At 37.6% G+C, this 14,272-nt stretch overlaps 1 protein-coding gene across 9 annotated transcripts in view; it reads right to left on the reverse strand.

Annotated features, from left to right (window-relative positions):
• Positions 1 to 14,272, reverse strand: part of KDM6A (lysine demethylase 6A) — a 152,120-nt gene that overhangs the window by 113,278 nt on the left and 24,570 nt on the right. For all 9 annotated transcript variants that reach the window (XM_063181710.1, XM_063181718.1, XM_063181695.1 and 6 more), the window contains exon 3: positions 4,895 to 5,003. In XM_063181710.1, coding sequence (XP_063037780.1) covers positions 4,895 to 5,003 — 109 coding nt within the window. The remainder of the gene's footprint in view (positions 1 to 4,894; positions 5,004 to 14,272) is intronic.

A 14,272-nucleotide genomic window follows, 5' to 3' on the forward strand; every position in this document is an offset into this window, starting at 1 on the left:
ACAAAAAGGTCTTTTAACAATTGAGTGTTTATTTAGAACACTTTCCAAAGTGAAAATTTTCAGACAACCAGTCAAAAACATGGCCTTGGTATATTTTATAATAAAACTCTCGACTGGTAACCTCTGCTCCATACACATACAATTTATAAAGAACATTTTAATGTTCTACGCTTCCTTTTTTTCTGCAAAGATTTCACATAATGGTTTAAACCAACTGAAAATAAACCACCCAAAATTTATCTCATCTTCAAGATTCTGTAAACAGCTCTAAATAGAAGCAACTCCGATTCTACCAGTTAGTTCCAGTTACAAGCAACAAAATAAAACCCCTTAAACCTAAATATCACACTTATTTGAAACAGCCATCTCTTCCTTGACTCATTCTGGCTATTTAATTCATTCTAGTTCTTCAGGACTCATCAGTAAGACAAGACAGCCCAGCAGGAATCAGCACAATCCTGTCCATGCTGTGAAGTTTTCCCTTATATTTTATAAAATTACAGCTACTACCCTGCATCGCAGAGCACAGCACATGAAAATGCTTCCCAATAACAATACTGCCTTTCAAATTCCTGAAAGACCTTCACCACCACAGAGAAATTCCCCACAGAGCTGGAATTGTAAGTACAAAGGAACACACACACATTGTTGAATATGGGAGTTTCTCACAACCAAACAACTTTACAAAAGAACAATCAGAAAGTGTTTAAATTTTGGGTTTAGGTTGCATTGCAATAAAAGAGCTGCTCAATTAACAATCTGGGTATTTTTTTAGTAGGGTTTTAAATTTTAGATTAATGATTACTAAAAAAATGCCCCTGAACGCTATCTTATAAACAGCTTAAAATATTTTAATATAAGTATTTTTGACAAAGCAGTCACCATCTATAATCAAACCAAATACTACTAAAACTGTTCTGACACAGAACATTTAAAAATGAGACTACCATTTGAGTACAACAATAAGAATTACTCCACTACAGTATTTATTGTGTTTTAGTAACCGTGGCACAAATAAATTCATGTTTTCCTCAAATCATTCATTCATTAACTGCGTTTTCTACTTCCAGGAATTTTGCTTAGAGAACAGCAGTTCAAGGAGGCAAATGATTAAAGGACATGTCCATTTGTGCCACTGTGAGCTGTCCTCCAAGTCACAGACTGAACACGGTCAGTGCACGTGACCCTCGTGCAAGAAAAGATCCCTAAGGAAAACACAGATGATGTCAATCCACGAGCTCATTACACAGCAGGCAATTAGAACTCAAGTCAGCTAGAACACTTAAAACATCTTCACTCCTTACTCATGGAAACCAGCCATGGAATGAAAAATAAACTCCAACTATCAGTGGAACATCCTTTTTTTTCAAGACCAGAGCACAGTAATTTGGTAAAAAACCCCTGTGTCCCGAGGAATCCAGCAGCAAACAGTGCAGAGGTTCACACCAGGAGTCCTGACTGAATTCAGAATGCTCCCAGCACCCAAAGGCCTCCACGACAAGCCATCCACCTCCTCCAGCAAAACCCCAAGGTTGAGGTTTCACACTTTGGGGCAACTGCACAGCATTTTTGTGCAGGGTTATTTTTCAGTTGGATCAGTTCCCCACACAGCTGCAGGCTCAGCTGCGCCAGCACAAAGAAAGCAACCCGCAGACACGAGGGTGCCACCAAGGGCATGCCCAGGCAACAAAAGCTTTGGGAACCTCCACAACAATCCAACAGCTGGGAATAGCTGCCTTGGCAAAAGAGACAGGAGGAAGAATCAGATTAGAGTTGAGAAAATTCTACTGAAGAAATGAAATGGTTTTCACCAGGAGGAGTCAACGTTCCCATTTTAGGAAATCGCAAAGCCAAATCCTGATCAGTCACGATCAATACAAGGAAAGCTGAACATTGAAACCACTCTGAACGTGCCGGCAAAGCTGAAATCAACTCATCTGTAATCTTGGTGACAAGTGTCTGAATACAAGGCAGTGTCTCACTGGATTCAAAATCTGCAAAAAGGCTGATCCCTTGTGTAGGACCTTCTCCTAACAGCAGCAGAGTGCTGACACCACAGCAACTCCATTCCATGGCCGCAGAGAAAACCCTTTACCTATCAAAAGCAATTCAAACTTGCAGTTTTCCAAAATGCAGTAACCTGCAGAGCAGCTTCAGATCTTTTAAAGGTTAGCAGTGGCACTGACACTCCAGTCTAAGCTCAGGTATAATATTGAGAAGAAAGAACCTCATCCAGTAATTTCTGATGTGAACTCAAAACTTTTCTTGAAGACAAGTACTTCTTTTTAAGGAAGAAAAATAAAAGCATATTGATTCTGGAATTCAGTGGCTAGGAGTGACAGAAAACACACTGCACTTTGAGGGGACTTAGAATATTTAAGAGCTTTCACTAAAAAAAATAAAGTTAAATAGACTTCAGTATCAGACACCATCTGACTGCCCCTCACGGGTACCCTCTGAGCACAGCAAGGGCAGTAATAGCACCAATAATGTGAGTTTCAATGATGCAACCTGCCAGGACTTTTTCTCAAGATCCCTTTATGGTGTATAAGTCCTAATTCTTACAAAGAAATGACCTACAGTCTCAGTACATTCAGAAGAAGGTATTAGCTACATCAAAACACTAAAAACATACAACAAAATGCATCCAACTGCATGATCCTTCACTGCCAGTGTGTTGGTGAAAAAATGAGACAGATCTAAAGAGAAGAATCCACCAACACAAAACCCAGATCTGTCATCCCAGCACTGCTTCATCTTGACCACTCATCCCAGTCTTACAGTCAGCTCACAGTTTGTTCTGCTCTGCACAAACTTCATAGCAAGCATTTCTTAAACAAAGAACACTATCACTTCTGCCTTTATATAAAACACTTCATACATTTTATTCAAAGGTGCATGCATTTATTGAAGATATTTAATTAAGTAACAAGCTTTTAAGGGAAAAAAAAACTGTGGAGCATTACACATGCTGCTATGTTGTGATATTTTATTAATTATATCCAATTTATTAAACACATTGACTTGTCCATAACTTTGACTAAATTCAGACTACACAGATTTATAGCTCTGAGTATCATGCTCCTTCAGCATTTTACACTTCTGGAACTTCAGGACCTAAAATCTGGGTAAAATATACATTACTGACATCAAAACATTCTGAACTCTCTTTTCTGTTCTAAATCATATAAAATTTAACTATAATGCAATTGGAATGTATGATAAATAAAGTAACAAAACTTGTATCATGTAATGACATTTATTTTTACTTTATAATGGAACACAAACATTCTAGTTCTTTCAAATAGCAGTAATAAATTAGTGGTAGAACAACAATGACTTTCTGCATTGAGGGTAATAGTTTTACAGTCTTTGGTACCAGAGTTCAAAAACTGTACTGAACAGGAACATATGTCCCTCACTTAATAAAAAAAACCCCTTTAACTTTCCTTTTTACATCAATTAAAAGTCCTCCAGTATTTTTAACTACTACTACTACACTTTTTTGAAAATACAGATACATTTTTTAATACTCCATAACTAACAAGGTTTTCAGTTTTCTTGAGGTTTTTTTTTTACAACTGAGACGTGACTTTAAATAGTCATCTAAGAAAGTATTAAGTACTTTAATTCAAATTTTTAATGGCTTAATGTTTCTTCTCACGTTGTGGTAATGCTCTTTTACAGTTCTGGAGAACTGATATTTCCAACCATCAATTGGAGTTTTTATGCTTGTTTTTAAAACAATACACAGAGTACAAAGCAGATGCCCCATCAGTAAACCCTGCCTCTGATCCACAGCAACACCTGGTGCTGTCACTCCTAACTGTTATCAACTCAACAGCAGAGTTAATACAGGTCAGTCCATAATCCTGGGCTGGTTTTGCTGAGTAAAATATGTCCAGAAGGTCACACTGCACTCACACCTAACTTCATTAGGCTAATGAGAAAGAGTGGTGCAAATTTTTTTGCAGAGGAGGTGGCAGAATTTTCTTAAAACTAAGGGAAGCACTTAAAATCAGACTATTCTTCACTAAATTTCAGAGACATTATACTGCCATGCTCCCTTCAACTTTTCCCATGCCTCTGGATTTGGAAACACCAGTGGTTATATCCCAGTCATTAGAGGGGATGAGGTACAAGACAAATGCTTCCATCACCCAAACAAACCCTTCTGAATTTACAGGCTGAATTTAGATACCTGCAAATTCCTCCTGAGCAGCATCAAATCCACATGTTTCTCACTTTAGAAATTAATGTCCCAGGAAGCCAAACTCACCCTGTTTAATGTCAGACAGAGAGCCAGAGGACCCACAGACACACAGCTATCAAACAGCCCACACCAGCCTGAGTCACCAAACTCAGGCTCCTGAACTACTCTCAGTTATCACTCATCTGTTTCTGCATCCCAGGGAAACTAAACCAGCATCTTTGTGTGCTTAGAAAAAGGCATGGTGGGGGTAGAAGCACACATTTTCAGGGTGGGGGTGTTATTTGCTTCCCTACACAAACAGATCTGCATTCATGTTAAAATTAAAAAGCAATGACAACGAAAAAAGGCAAAAAAAGTAAATATTCTAACGTGTTCTACCCAGCTCTCACCCACATCTCACAGGTGCCATCAGACACTGGACCTTGCCAGCCAACTTCATATTCACACCTGAACCAGGAGCATTTTGGTCGGGCTTTTGTTTTTCGTTAAAATAAAAAAGAATGAGAAGTAATAATAAAGTTGTTTTTGTGAAGATATCACCACTCATAATTCTTTTATGGGCTCTGAAATACAGCACAAACCAAAGAAACAGTGACTTAGCCCAGTGATTTTCATTCTGTTGTGCCACCTACACTGAAGAACAATTCCCCAAAGACATTTATCAGAACTAAAAATTCTTACCTTTTGGATAATCTTCCAATAAGAGGTTGAAGTGACCTAACTGACAAAAGAAATCAGACTCGACCTTTCCTTCAGCTTTCAAAATTAGCGATTCATAGCAGCGAACAGCCTGGGAAAGAGAAATACAAGGTTTTCAAAATTCTGTACTTTACTAAAGCAAATAACACATTTTCTGAGAAATAATCAAGTTTTTTATTAGCTTGAAAGATGAGGTCTACAAACACTCTCACTAACAGAGTCAACATCACTTTTGAAAGAAGAAATGTAATATTAAAGACAGAACAGATTTGGAAGCTCACTTATTCTAATACAAACTGACAACAAATGAACAACAGAAATTTTCTCTTGTTTTTCTGTGGACATTTGATTTCCCCAATACAAAACAAACTTCTAACTTACATGACAATTTTTAAAATCAATGAAACACAAAAGGATTTACTTCATTCTTTCCAATCTGCAAGAAAGAAACCCCTCTGATTTTATTCTCATTGTGTTGCTTTTTTTCCCTAAAGAAATAATTTTTCGTTTAACAGCTATTTCACTCATTTTTGCTGAACCAAAGAGCACACTACCTCAACATGTTTCCTTGTGCAATTTATACATCTTCATATGTGTTTCCCAAGATCAGATTTTTTTCACATCTAGCATGTTGTAAAATAATTTACTTCCTCCTGCTTAGAAAAGCTAAAGCCAGAAATGTAAATCTAATTAGAAATTCATTCCAGTTTTGAGAAAACGTGCCCCAGGAGTTTTTAAGTGACACACACAGAAGCAAAGAGTGTTCTGTGCTATGAACACACATTTTCAACAACTGAACTGACACCTTCTATTCACCATAACTGCCATGATCTTGAACCTATTACATCTCTAGCTCATGATCCTATTTACCTCCTGACCCTGTTTACACTTTGGGAATGAATGAATAAATAAATGAATCAATAGCTAAATAAATAAAATAAGTTTCCCAGCTTTCTGAACTTATTTGTCATTGAATTGAAGCAGTTGAACAAACTCATATGGAAGGGTGGAACTGTGTTCCACCAGCACAGTTCTCAAAGCCAACCAGACTTCAACAAATTCTAATTCCAGCTGGTTAATCTATGACTTTCACCTATTTATGGTACATGTTTCAAATTTGATTGCAATCATGAACTCCTTGATTTTATGACATGACAATAATCAAAGAGCATGGGGCCCTTCCAACTCAGCATATTCTGTGAAGTGAGGAGCTTTCTTAAGAGATTTTAATAAAACTCAATGTTTAAAAGGAGGGAGGGGATACAACCTGAATATTTAAATCAGTAGCCATGCCCATGTTTGTAATTTACTTTGAGTACACTTTTACTAATCATCAAAAAGAGAAATGCCAAAAAAAGAGGAAATGTTACCCAATTACTGATCTAATCTGTTCTGAGTGGGTCACAGTTTGTATCCCAAGACTGAGGTGTATCACACACTTTCACCTACTCCCAAGCCCAGAAAAGCTTTATTCTATGTCTGTTTTCAGAGGCAAAGCTCCAATGAATCAAAACAAACCTATGCTGCTACAGAATTTTGGGTGTACATGTGGTATTAAAATGATTTAATAAAACATTAAATATGTTTACATAAACTTAAAGTACATATTTCAAACTGTAGCTACTTGGTCATGTTCTGAAGATACCAAATTTAGATGTGTATTTGCAAGCTTTGCCCTAGCAAACTGCAGTGGAAGGATTGCAATTCTTTTCACCAAGGATCAAAGCTACAACTCCTTTAATTTCATTCCCATCACGATGAACACCTCTTGCAGTCAAGTCAATTCTCCATTTATAGAATATCATCCCTAAAATCAGAAGCAAAGCACACAAGTACAAAGAACATTCCTTAAGATCATTATTTGTGTATGTACTGACTCTTACATCAGCAAATATCTTAGTGCACAACTTTCTTTTTGGCACTGTGCCTCCCCTCTCCATTTTTGGTCTCATCTCTTGATTTGTACAAAACATAACACAATTTTTGATGGTGCCCCTGATGTTACTGTTACACATTGATTTGTAGATAGGCTTCCCTTTTTCTGATGACTTGCAATACCTGTTACAGCTGCTGAAGAAAATAGTCACATTTTGATATTTTCTAAAATTGTTATTTTGTCTTTTGCAATCCAGAGCATATAGAAACTGCAATCACAACAGGCAGCCTACAATAAATACTGGAGAGGAAGCCAGGGTAGTTTATTTCCTGAATCAGGCTACAGGTGTTTGAAGAGAACTTGGCTTTTTGAACAAATGTAACAAGATTTTTCTGTACAGATGTTCAGGGAAATTATAAATCACACGCACTTTAACGTTAAAGTGTTTGGGGACCCTCAGTGTTCCCACAGCCCCTTTTTAAGTAAATCCTCATTAAAAGAGGTATCACACATATCTGAAGCACTGTCTGTAGTAGGGATGGAAAAACCTGTGCCCAAGCCTTTCACACAGCTCAGAGCAATTCTCAACAAGGCAGATTTTCCCTTTATGGTAGAGCACAAACTGAAGATACTGCAAAACCATCTCACTGATGCCAACACAAGGCAAGGCCTAAGACACCAGAACTTCCCCTTTCAGCCACAGTTAACTGTAAATTATCTGTTCTTGTAAGAGTAATTCAAATTACACCATTAAAGCAAACCCTCTCTGCTGACCTCTAACCGGTTTGCAACATAATCAGCAACACACTCATATTTATGAAAACTTAACTTGAGAAGGTTGTTTCAAATTATTTTTTCCAATTCTTCCAGCACATTCTAACAAAATGAAACAGAAACTAAAAGCAAGGATTACATCCTCAGCGGGAACACCAAATCAGCCCCTGGGTCAGCAGGTTGGTCACTGTGGGGCTCTTGCTCTTCCCAGTCAGGGCAGAGCCACCAGGCAAGACTTACCCAACTTTGGTTTTGGTCAAGAAACTTTCTCCCCCACCAGAGCAACCCACAAAGGTCTTTAGAAAGTAGCAAGTATTTTTCTGCACAGGTAAGAATTTGTCTCTGTTGAATGAATGGATGTAAAAGGGAGGTCATCACTGCACCTGTCTGTGTATGTTTTCTTTGAAGGAAAAATCAAAAGATCTCATTTTAATGGTTCTTTAACTGCAAAGGCCACCTATGGCACTACTTGTGCAACACATTTAAATTATCCTGAGACACTAAGAATTCTAAGGAAGTTAAAAACCCCTGAGGTGTTTAAGCATTGTTATTTCTCCTCACTGTATGGATCTCTAAGTGCATTCAATGGACTCAGCCTTGAGAACTGCCAGTATTGACAAATTAACAAGAAAGAGAAAGACCCTGAAATTAAAAGGAAGATTGCTACACAGCATTATACACTTCCTTCCCTTTGTTCAAGGCTACAAGAAGATAAAAGGGAAACCTGAAGAATTTAGGAACTTGGCAAAATAATCACCCGCAGCCGCCTCGCAGTGTGGCAACCAGAGCAGAGGCAGGAACCCAAGGCAGGAATGGCTGCAGGAAAAGAAACTGGCTTATATAACACTAAAAAAGTAACAATCTTCATGTTGTTTGCCACCTTCAACCAAGGTAACACACTATTGTCACACAAATTCCCTCTCATTACATCATAGTTCATGACTGGGGGCGTCCTGATTGCACAGATTCAGCTGTCAATTCTTAGCACACCTTGAAATACAGTACAGCGAAGAAAAAGGCTTAGTATATTTACCAACTCACAAAAAGCCAGCAAAATCTGTTCACAAAAGGAAGAAATTATTCTAGAATCACCTTTAAAATGTACTACCAGACCCCTGTGTGTTCCCTACTTTCATTCCAATGGATAAGGAAGTGGATTCATTTTCCCCTCTCTTTTAAAACCATTCCTTCCCCCCCCAAAAAACAACCAAGCAAAACCAGCACCACAAACTAAATGCCAGTTTTGGCCATTATTAATATGATGTCATTTCATGTAGGAAAGACCCTAGAGTTGAGAATATACCATAACAAAATAAATAAATATATCCTACCCCAAAAATCTAACTGATAAATCCATCAGATGAAACCAGAATTCTAAATATTGTAAACAGGGGTCATGGAAACATTTCAGCTCTGCTTTATAAATAAAAAGGACAGTGTTATTTCTACTTCCATTAATATAAAGAAAAAAGAATTTACCATTATCACTGGTTGTAATGGTTTGTATTTTACAGCGCAAATTCAAACTACTGTTAAAAAACTATACTAAAAAAAAAGGAAGAAATCAATACAGCTTGTTCAGATTGTTTCTGAAGAAGATAATGTGATGCTATCCTTTCTGAATCACAACATGCATGACTGACCAAAATGAAACTAAGCAGGCCAAAACAGCCAAACATGACAAAGCATTAACTATTAATTCTTGAATAAATTAATGATATGAAAATGGAGGAGTACATTGAGTCAGCAATTCTTACTTAAAACACAAAAAAACCTTGGCAACTACAGGGAAGCAGAAAGCCAGCAATCTGAATTGTTAACATGGCAACAACCAGGCAGTAACATACAGTGAAGGAAATTATCTGAATTTTACTGGGTAATAAATTAACTGCTTAAGAAAAACACAGCACTTCAATGCAGACAATACAGTGTAAAATCACAAATTCCAATCTTCAAGAAGTTCCTAAAACCTTCAATTTCACAACATAAATCATTAATGTATACGTAGATAAACTGGGAGATGGTGACAAAACTGAACAGTTGCTGCTTCCTTTTCTTGCACCTTCAGGGACCCAGCTGGATGGGCTTTGTGAGCAGGTAATGAGAGCAGAGATCCCACATGTCTTGGGGCACCTGTCCCCAATTCCCCCACTTCTGAGACTCTGGCTGGACCCTCCTCCTGTTGGGGGAGACCCTCCTGGAGTGGTCTTGTGTCAGGAAAGAGGGAGACACTGGATTTTTTTCTTGTTTATTTTTATCCTATCTAGAGTTTTGCATGCTGTCCACACTGGGCTCAGCGCACTGGAAAAGCACCACAAAAATGGCAACAATCTCTTGTTACAAGGTCTTTTAAAGCTAAACTATCCAATGAAGAACTGACACCTGGATTATCTTCCCTTTTAACCCAATAACAGATCCCCAAAAGCCTGCAATGAGGACTTTTCCACCCAATTACAAAATGCCACCCAAACCCATGGAGAAGGAGGAAGCAGCAGCTCATGAGGACACACTGTGCCCTCCATCTTGCTTCCATCCACAACACACTAAAAATCCCAAAACCTAAATTTCCCACCTAAGTGATACACCTACACTACTCTCTACTTTACACCTTAATGGATTCTAGTCTATTCTGGAGTTTAGGAAACTTTCTCCATGGATGAGGGTCAAAGTCAGTGCTGCCCTGGGAGTCAGGGCACCCCAGAGCAGACAGGGAAATATTCCCGGTGCCCTGGGTTTCCACACACATGAAAACTGGAGAGGGAGACAACAGCAGACTCTTGATAAACAAAATACAGGCTTATAGTAATGGTCAGAAACAGAATGTTAATTAGGTGATATTTTATTCTTCTTGAAAATAAAGTAGCCACATGGATAATCACACATTAACTCTGCTCAGTCTGAGGGGCACCTACAGAGCAGAAGGCACAAGTGTGTGTGTGTGTGTGTGTCCTCACTCCCTCAGTGCCACTGAGCAGGCTCTGAAAGGGTTATTTTCCCATTCCTTCCTCCTTGCCACAATTCACCAAAACACACATAATTTGCTAACAACAATGCCAACAATTTGCCACCACCCAGCGAACCTCGTGGTGAAGCTCCAGCTCCTGCTCTGCAGCAATGGGGGTGTGAACAGGGCTCACTTCAGCTAAACAAAGAAAAAAAAAAAAAAAACAAGCCTGAATTCTTCAGAAGTAAAGCTATTTTCCCCCATCAATGACTGGCTGGATACACATCACTTTCTGAGCTGTAGGTGATTTACAAGAACATCTCATTTACTTCTGCAGAGAAAAGCACACCATTCTTATTTGACTGAAGATAACTTGGATTAATGCAGCAGATCCTCCACTGAAGGCTCTCATATTATGTATTGGCACAATATCCTTAACTTCCTTTACTTTCTTATTCAACAGCAATTCCCACTACAGCTTTCAAAGCTTCTTTATATGCTCTGTATTTGCAACACTCATATTCTGTTATAAAATTTCTCTCTCAATTTCACACATTTACTCTTCACGTATTTCATGTATGGACTATGCTATTTTCAAAGCCTCAGGAAGAGTGCTGAATGTACAGCTTGCTGAACACAAAATATGCTCAGACCCCAAAACATTCAGGCCTCAAGAAGCAAAAACATGAACTGGCCTCCCCAGCAACTTTGTTCTTGCAAAATTTCTATGGCATATGGGAATATTGTGAGCTTATTCTAGTCTGCTAGTAACACTTAGGATCAAAGTCCTCATTTCAGGGACAATTAGTACAGAACAACAGAAACTGATCCTCCTCAAGCACTTCTCAGGAAATCTATCATCAATTTTCCCTAATTTATTTTCTTATGACGAATGCTTCATGAAACAGGCACAAGAATAAACAGTGCAGGCAAATAAAGAAAAGCAGCTGCACACCTGAGCTACATGCACAGCCTGATGGTCACAATTTTGAAGGATTTTCTTTAAAAGCCACTACTGTAGTCTAAGACTTTTGTGTTTCCACATTATACTGAAGATATAACAAATATTTTTGTTCAGATGATGTCTATGGCAGATGAGAGATGACAGTGTAAGAAGCAGAAGGTCAAGGCTGCTAAGTTTACAAGGCAAAATTAACCTGGACTCAATTATTGTTGAAAACTGAGGGATATTGCTTCATAAAAAGCACAGATCTGCAGAATAGAATACAAAACAGAATCCATGCAAATCAATGATTAAATGGAGAAAAGTGACATTTTAGCAGAGAATGAAAAACCCAACTTGCCTCCCCTGAATACAGAACACTTGCAAGACATTCCTGACACGTGTTTTCTGTCAGACAGATGCAAACTCAATAGTTTACATATTAAAAATAGTTTACATACATAAAATACAGGAAGCTTAGTCCTCTGCAGCTGACAGTGTCCATAACCAACTGGATTTTATGAAAAATTTGTTGACTGGAGTTTATGTGGTGAATCACTCTGCATTAATTCTGAGTCCACCTGGAGGATTCTCATTTTCTCTCATTTTTTCTTTTAAATACAGTCAAATAAATTTACAAATATCAATGTCTATGCGCATATACACACACCTACATCATTCTAGAAATTCTAAATTATTAGCAAACAGAATCATCTCTATTCTATCCCTGAAAATATTTCATAATCAGGTGACTCAGGAGATTATGGCAAATTTTATATGGAATTTCATCATTCAAAATCCTTCACAGGTAATCTTTACCAAAAACCCAAACAAACACAAGTAATTTTCTTTTTTTTTCCAAGTGGCAGTAGATTTTTTTACAGGCAACTGGAACATTGTTTTTATCTCAGATTACAGGAATATCTTTTTGGTTATTTTTAACACAGCAAGTCTATTTCAAGTAGAATTGCAGCACCTTAATTTAGCAATTTTTCAAGCTCATGAATAGTTCACCACACACTAAAATTTAAGACCACTAAATCTGATTTTATTCTATTAATTCTCACCTATACCAACACATAACATCACAAATGAGGTGTGGCTTATCATACTTCAGAACACTTAGATAGCTAACACTGATAGATAAGTTTACCTTTTTTTTTTAATATGTTAAACCAGTTTTATCAAGGAGTCTACAGAGTCTCATACAGATTTTAAGTAAGATATGACACAAATAAATAGCTAGTTTTATTCTCTTTGGGTAAATTATTTTTTTAAATATAACTAAAATCAACACAGAAAAACACAACCAAACAGAAACCCAGCCACAAATAAAGCCAGAATGTGCATCAATAGCTGCCTGTTTTACCTAAGGAAAAAAGGATCAGAATAATTTATTTATGCAAATATCTCTGGATCTGGACATAAGTCTTTAGAAATGTAACAATGACTATCAGGCACCAAGCATAAGAATGACAATGAAACAAAGAATAAAGAACTTGAAAGAAAGAGGTATTAAATAGAGAACAATGTACAAATATATGCACAAGACAATGTCTACCAAGACTGACACAACAAATATATATATATGAGAAAATATCTAGTTTCAGACTTAACAGAATGATTTTTCTGTGTTGTCTGAATACAAGGCAATACATAAAGGCAACTATTAAAAAATATTTAAAAGCTACCCCAAACTGCTCTGCTAAATTTGCCCAGTCTAAACTTCAGACCCAAAAGGGTTCAACACTAGAGGTGGCCTGGTACTCAGAAATAATATTGCTGATAGCTTAGTCTGAAAATACAAGGAAAAGATGATTTATTTTAGAAGAATGGAAGTGAAAATGGGTCAGGAGCTGTTTCATAAAGAAAGTGTAAAAACTAATGCTAATAAGGTGGGAAGTGTGGAATTTTCAGCACCACAGGAGATAGAGAATTGGTAAAAGCACATTAAAACACAAAGGACAAAAAACCAGAATGAACCTGGTTTTACATACTGAAATATCACAATTTCAAGGAGTCTCACAATGCTGGCACTTTGAAAGTTACCACAGCCAGAGCAGCAGAAGGATCCACCCCAAGGATTTTCCATCACATCAAATCTCCCATATAGGTACAATCCACAAATCACATTCCTTTTTCCACAGCCATTCATATTTTCTCCTCTGTGGCTGCTTAATTATGCTTACACAATTATGCTCACATATAAAAATGAGCAACACTGGAACATAACCAAATGTGCATGAAAACCAGCCTGCATAGGAAATGTTTTGTAGGAGAACTTTATGCACAGAAAACACCTTGAAAAGCACCACAAAAACTCCCATCAAGAGCTGCAACCCTTGTTGCTAATCCAGCAAACACCCAGCCTTATGCCTCACCTTTCCCCCCCCCGTGTGACTATCTGAACAGACAGAAATTGCAATGAGGAAATAAGAGGAATACAATCCTCTGGATACAGTCCACAGCTAATGAGCAATACCACTGCTGAATGGCAGAGCTGGTGAACCTTATTCCAGGAAAGAATAAATGTCTTATTTCTGCTGTGTGACAGCAACAGGTAGAGAGTATATTCACAGAGATTTCAGATTTTACATTTATGTATTACAAAGCCCAAATCCAAACTATTTTAGCTACCAGTATGAATTTTCATCATAATGTGCACTAAACACCAAATAAATGAAAATACACCCAAAACACTGCTTGGGAACTGGCTAGCAGAGTCTTCTGGTAAGTAAAACCTGAGAGTGAATTGTCACAGGCAAAACATCTTAAAGCCTCCTGCAGCTGCAGGGTGAACAGCTGTGCAGGTTGTCACCACAG

The sequence above is a fragment of the Melospiza melodia genome, chromosome 2 (genome assembly GCF_035770615.1).
Source record: "Melospiza melodia melodia isolate bMelMel2 chromosome 2, bMelMel2.pri, whole genome shotgun sequence".
NCBI classification, from domain to species: Eukaryota; Metazoa; Chordata; class Aves; order Passeriformes; family Passerellidae; genus Melospiza; species Melospiza melodia.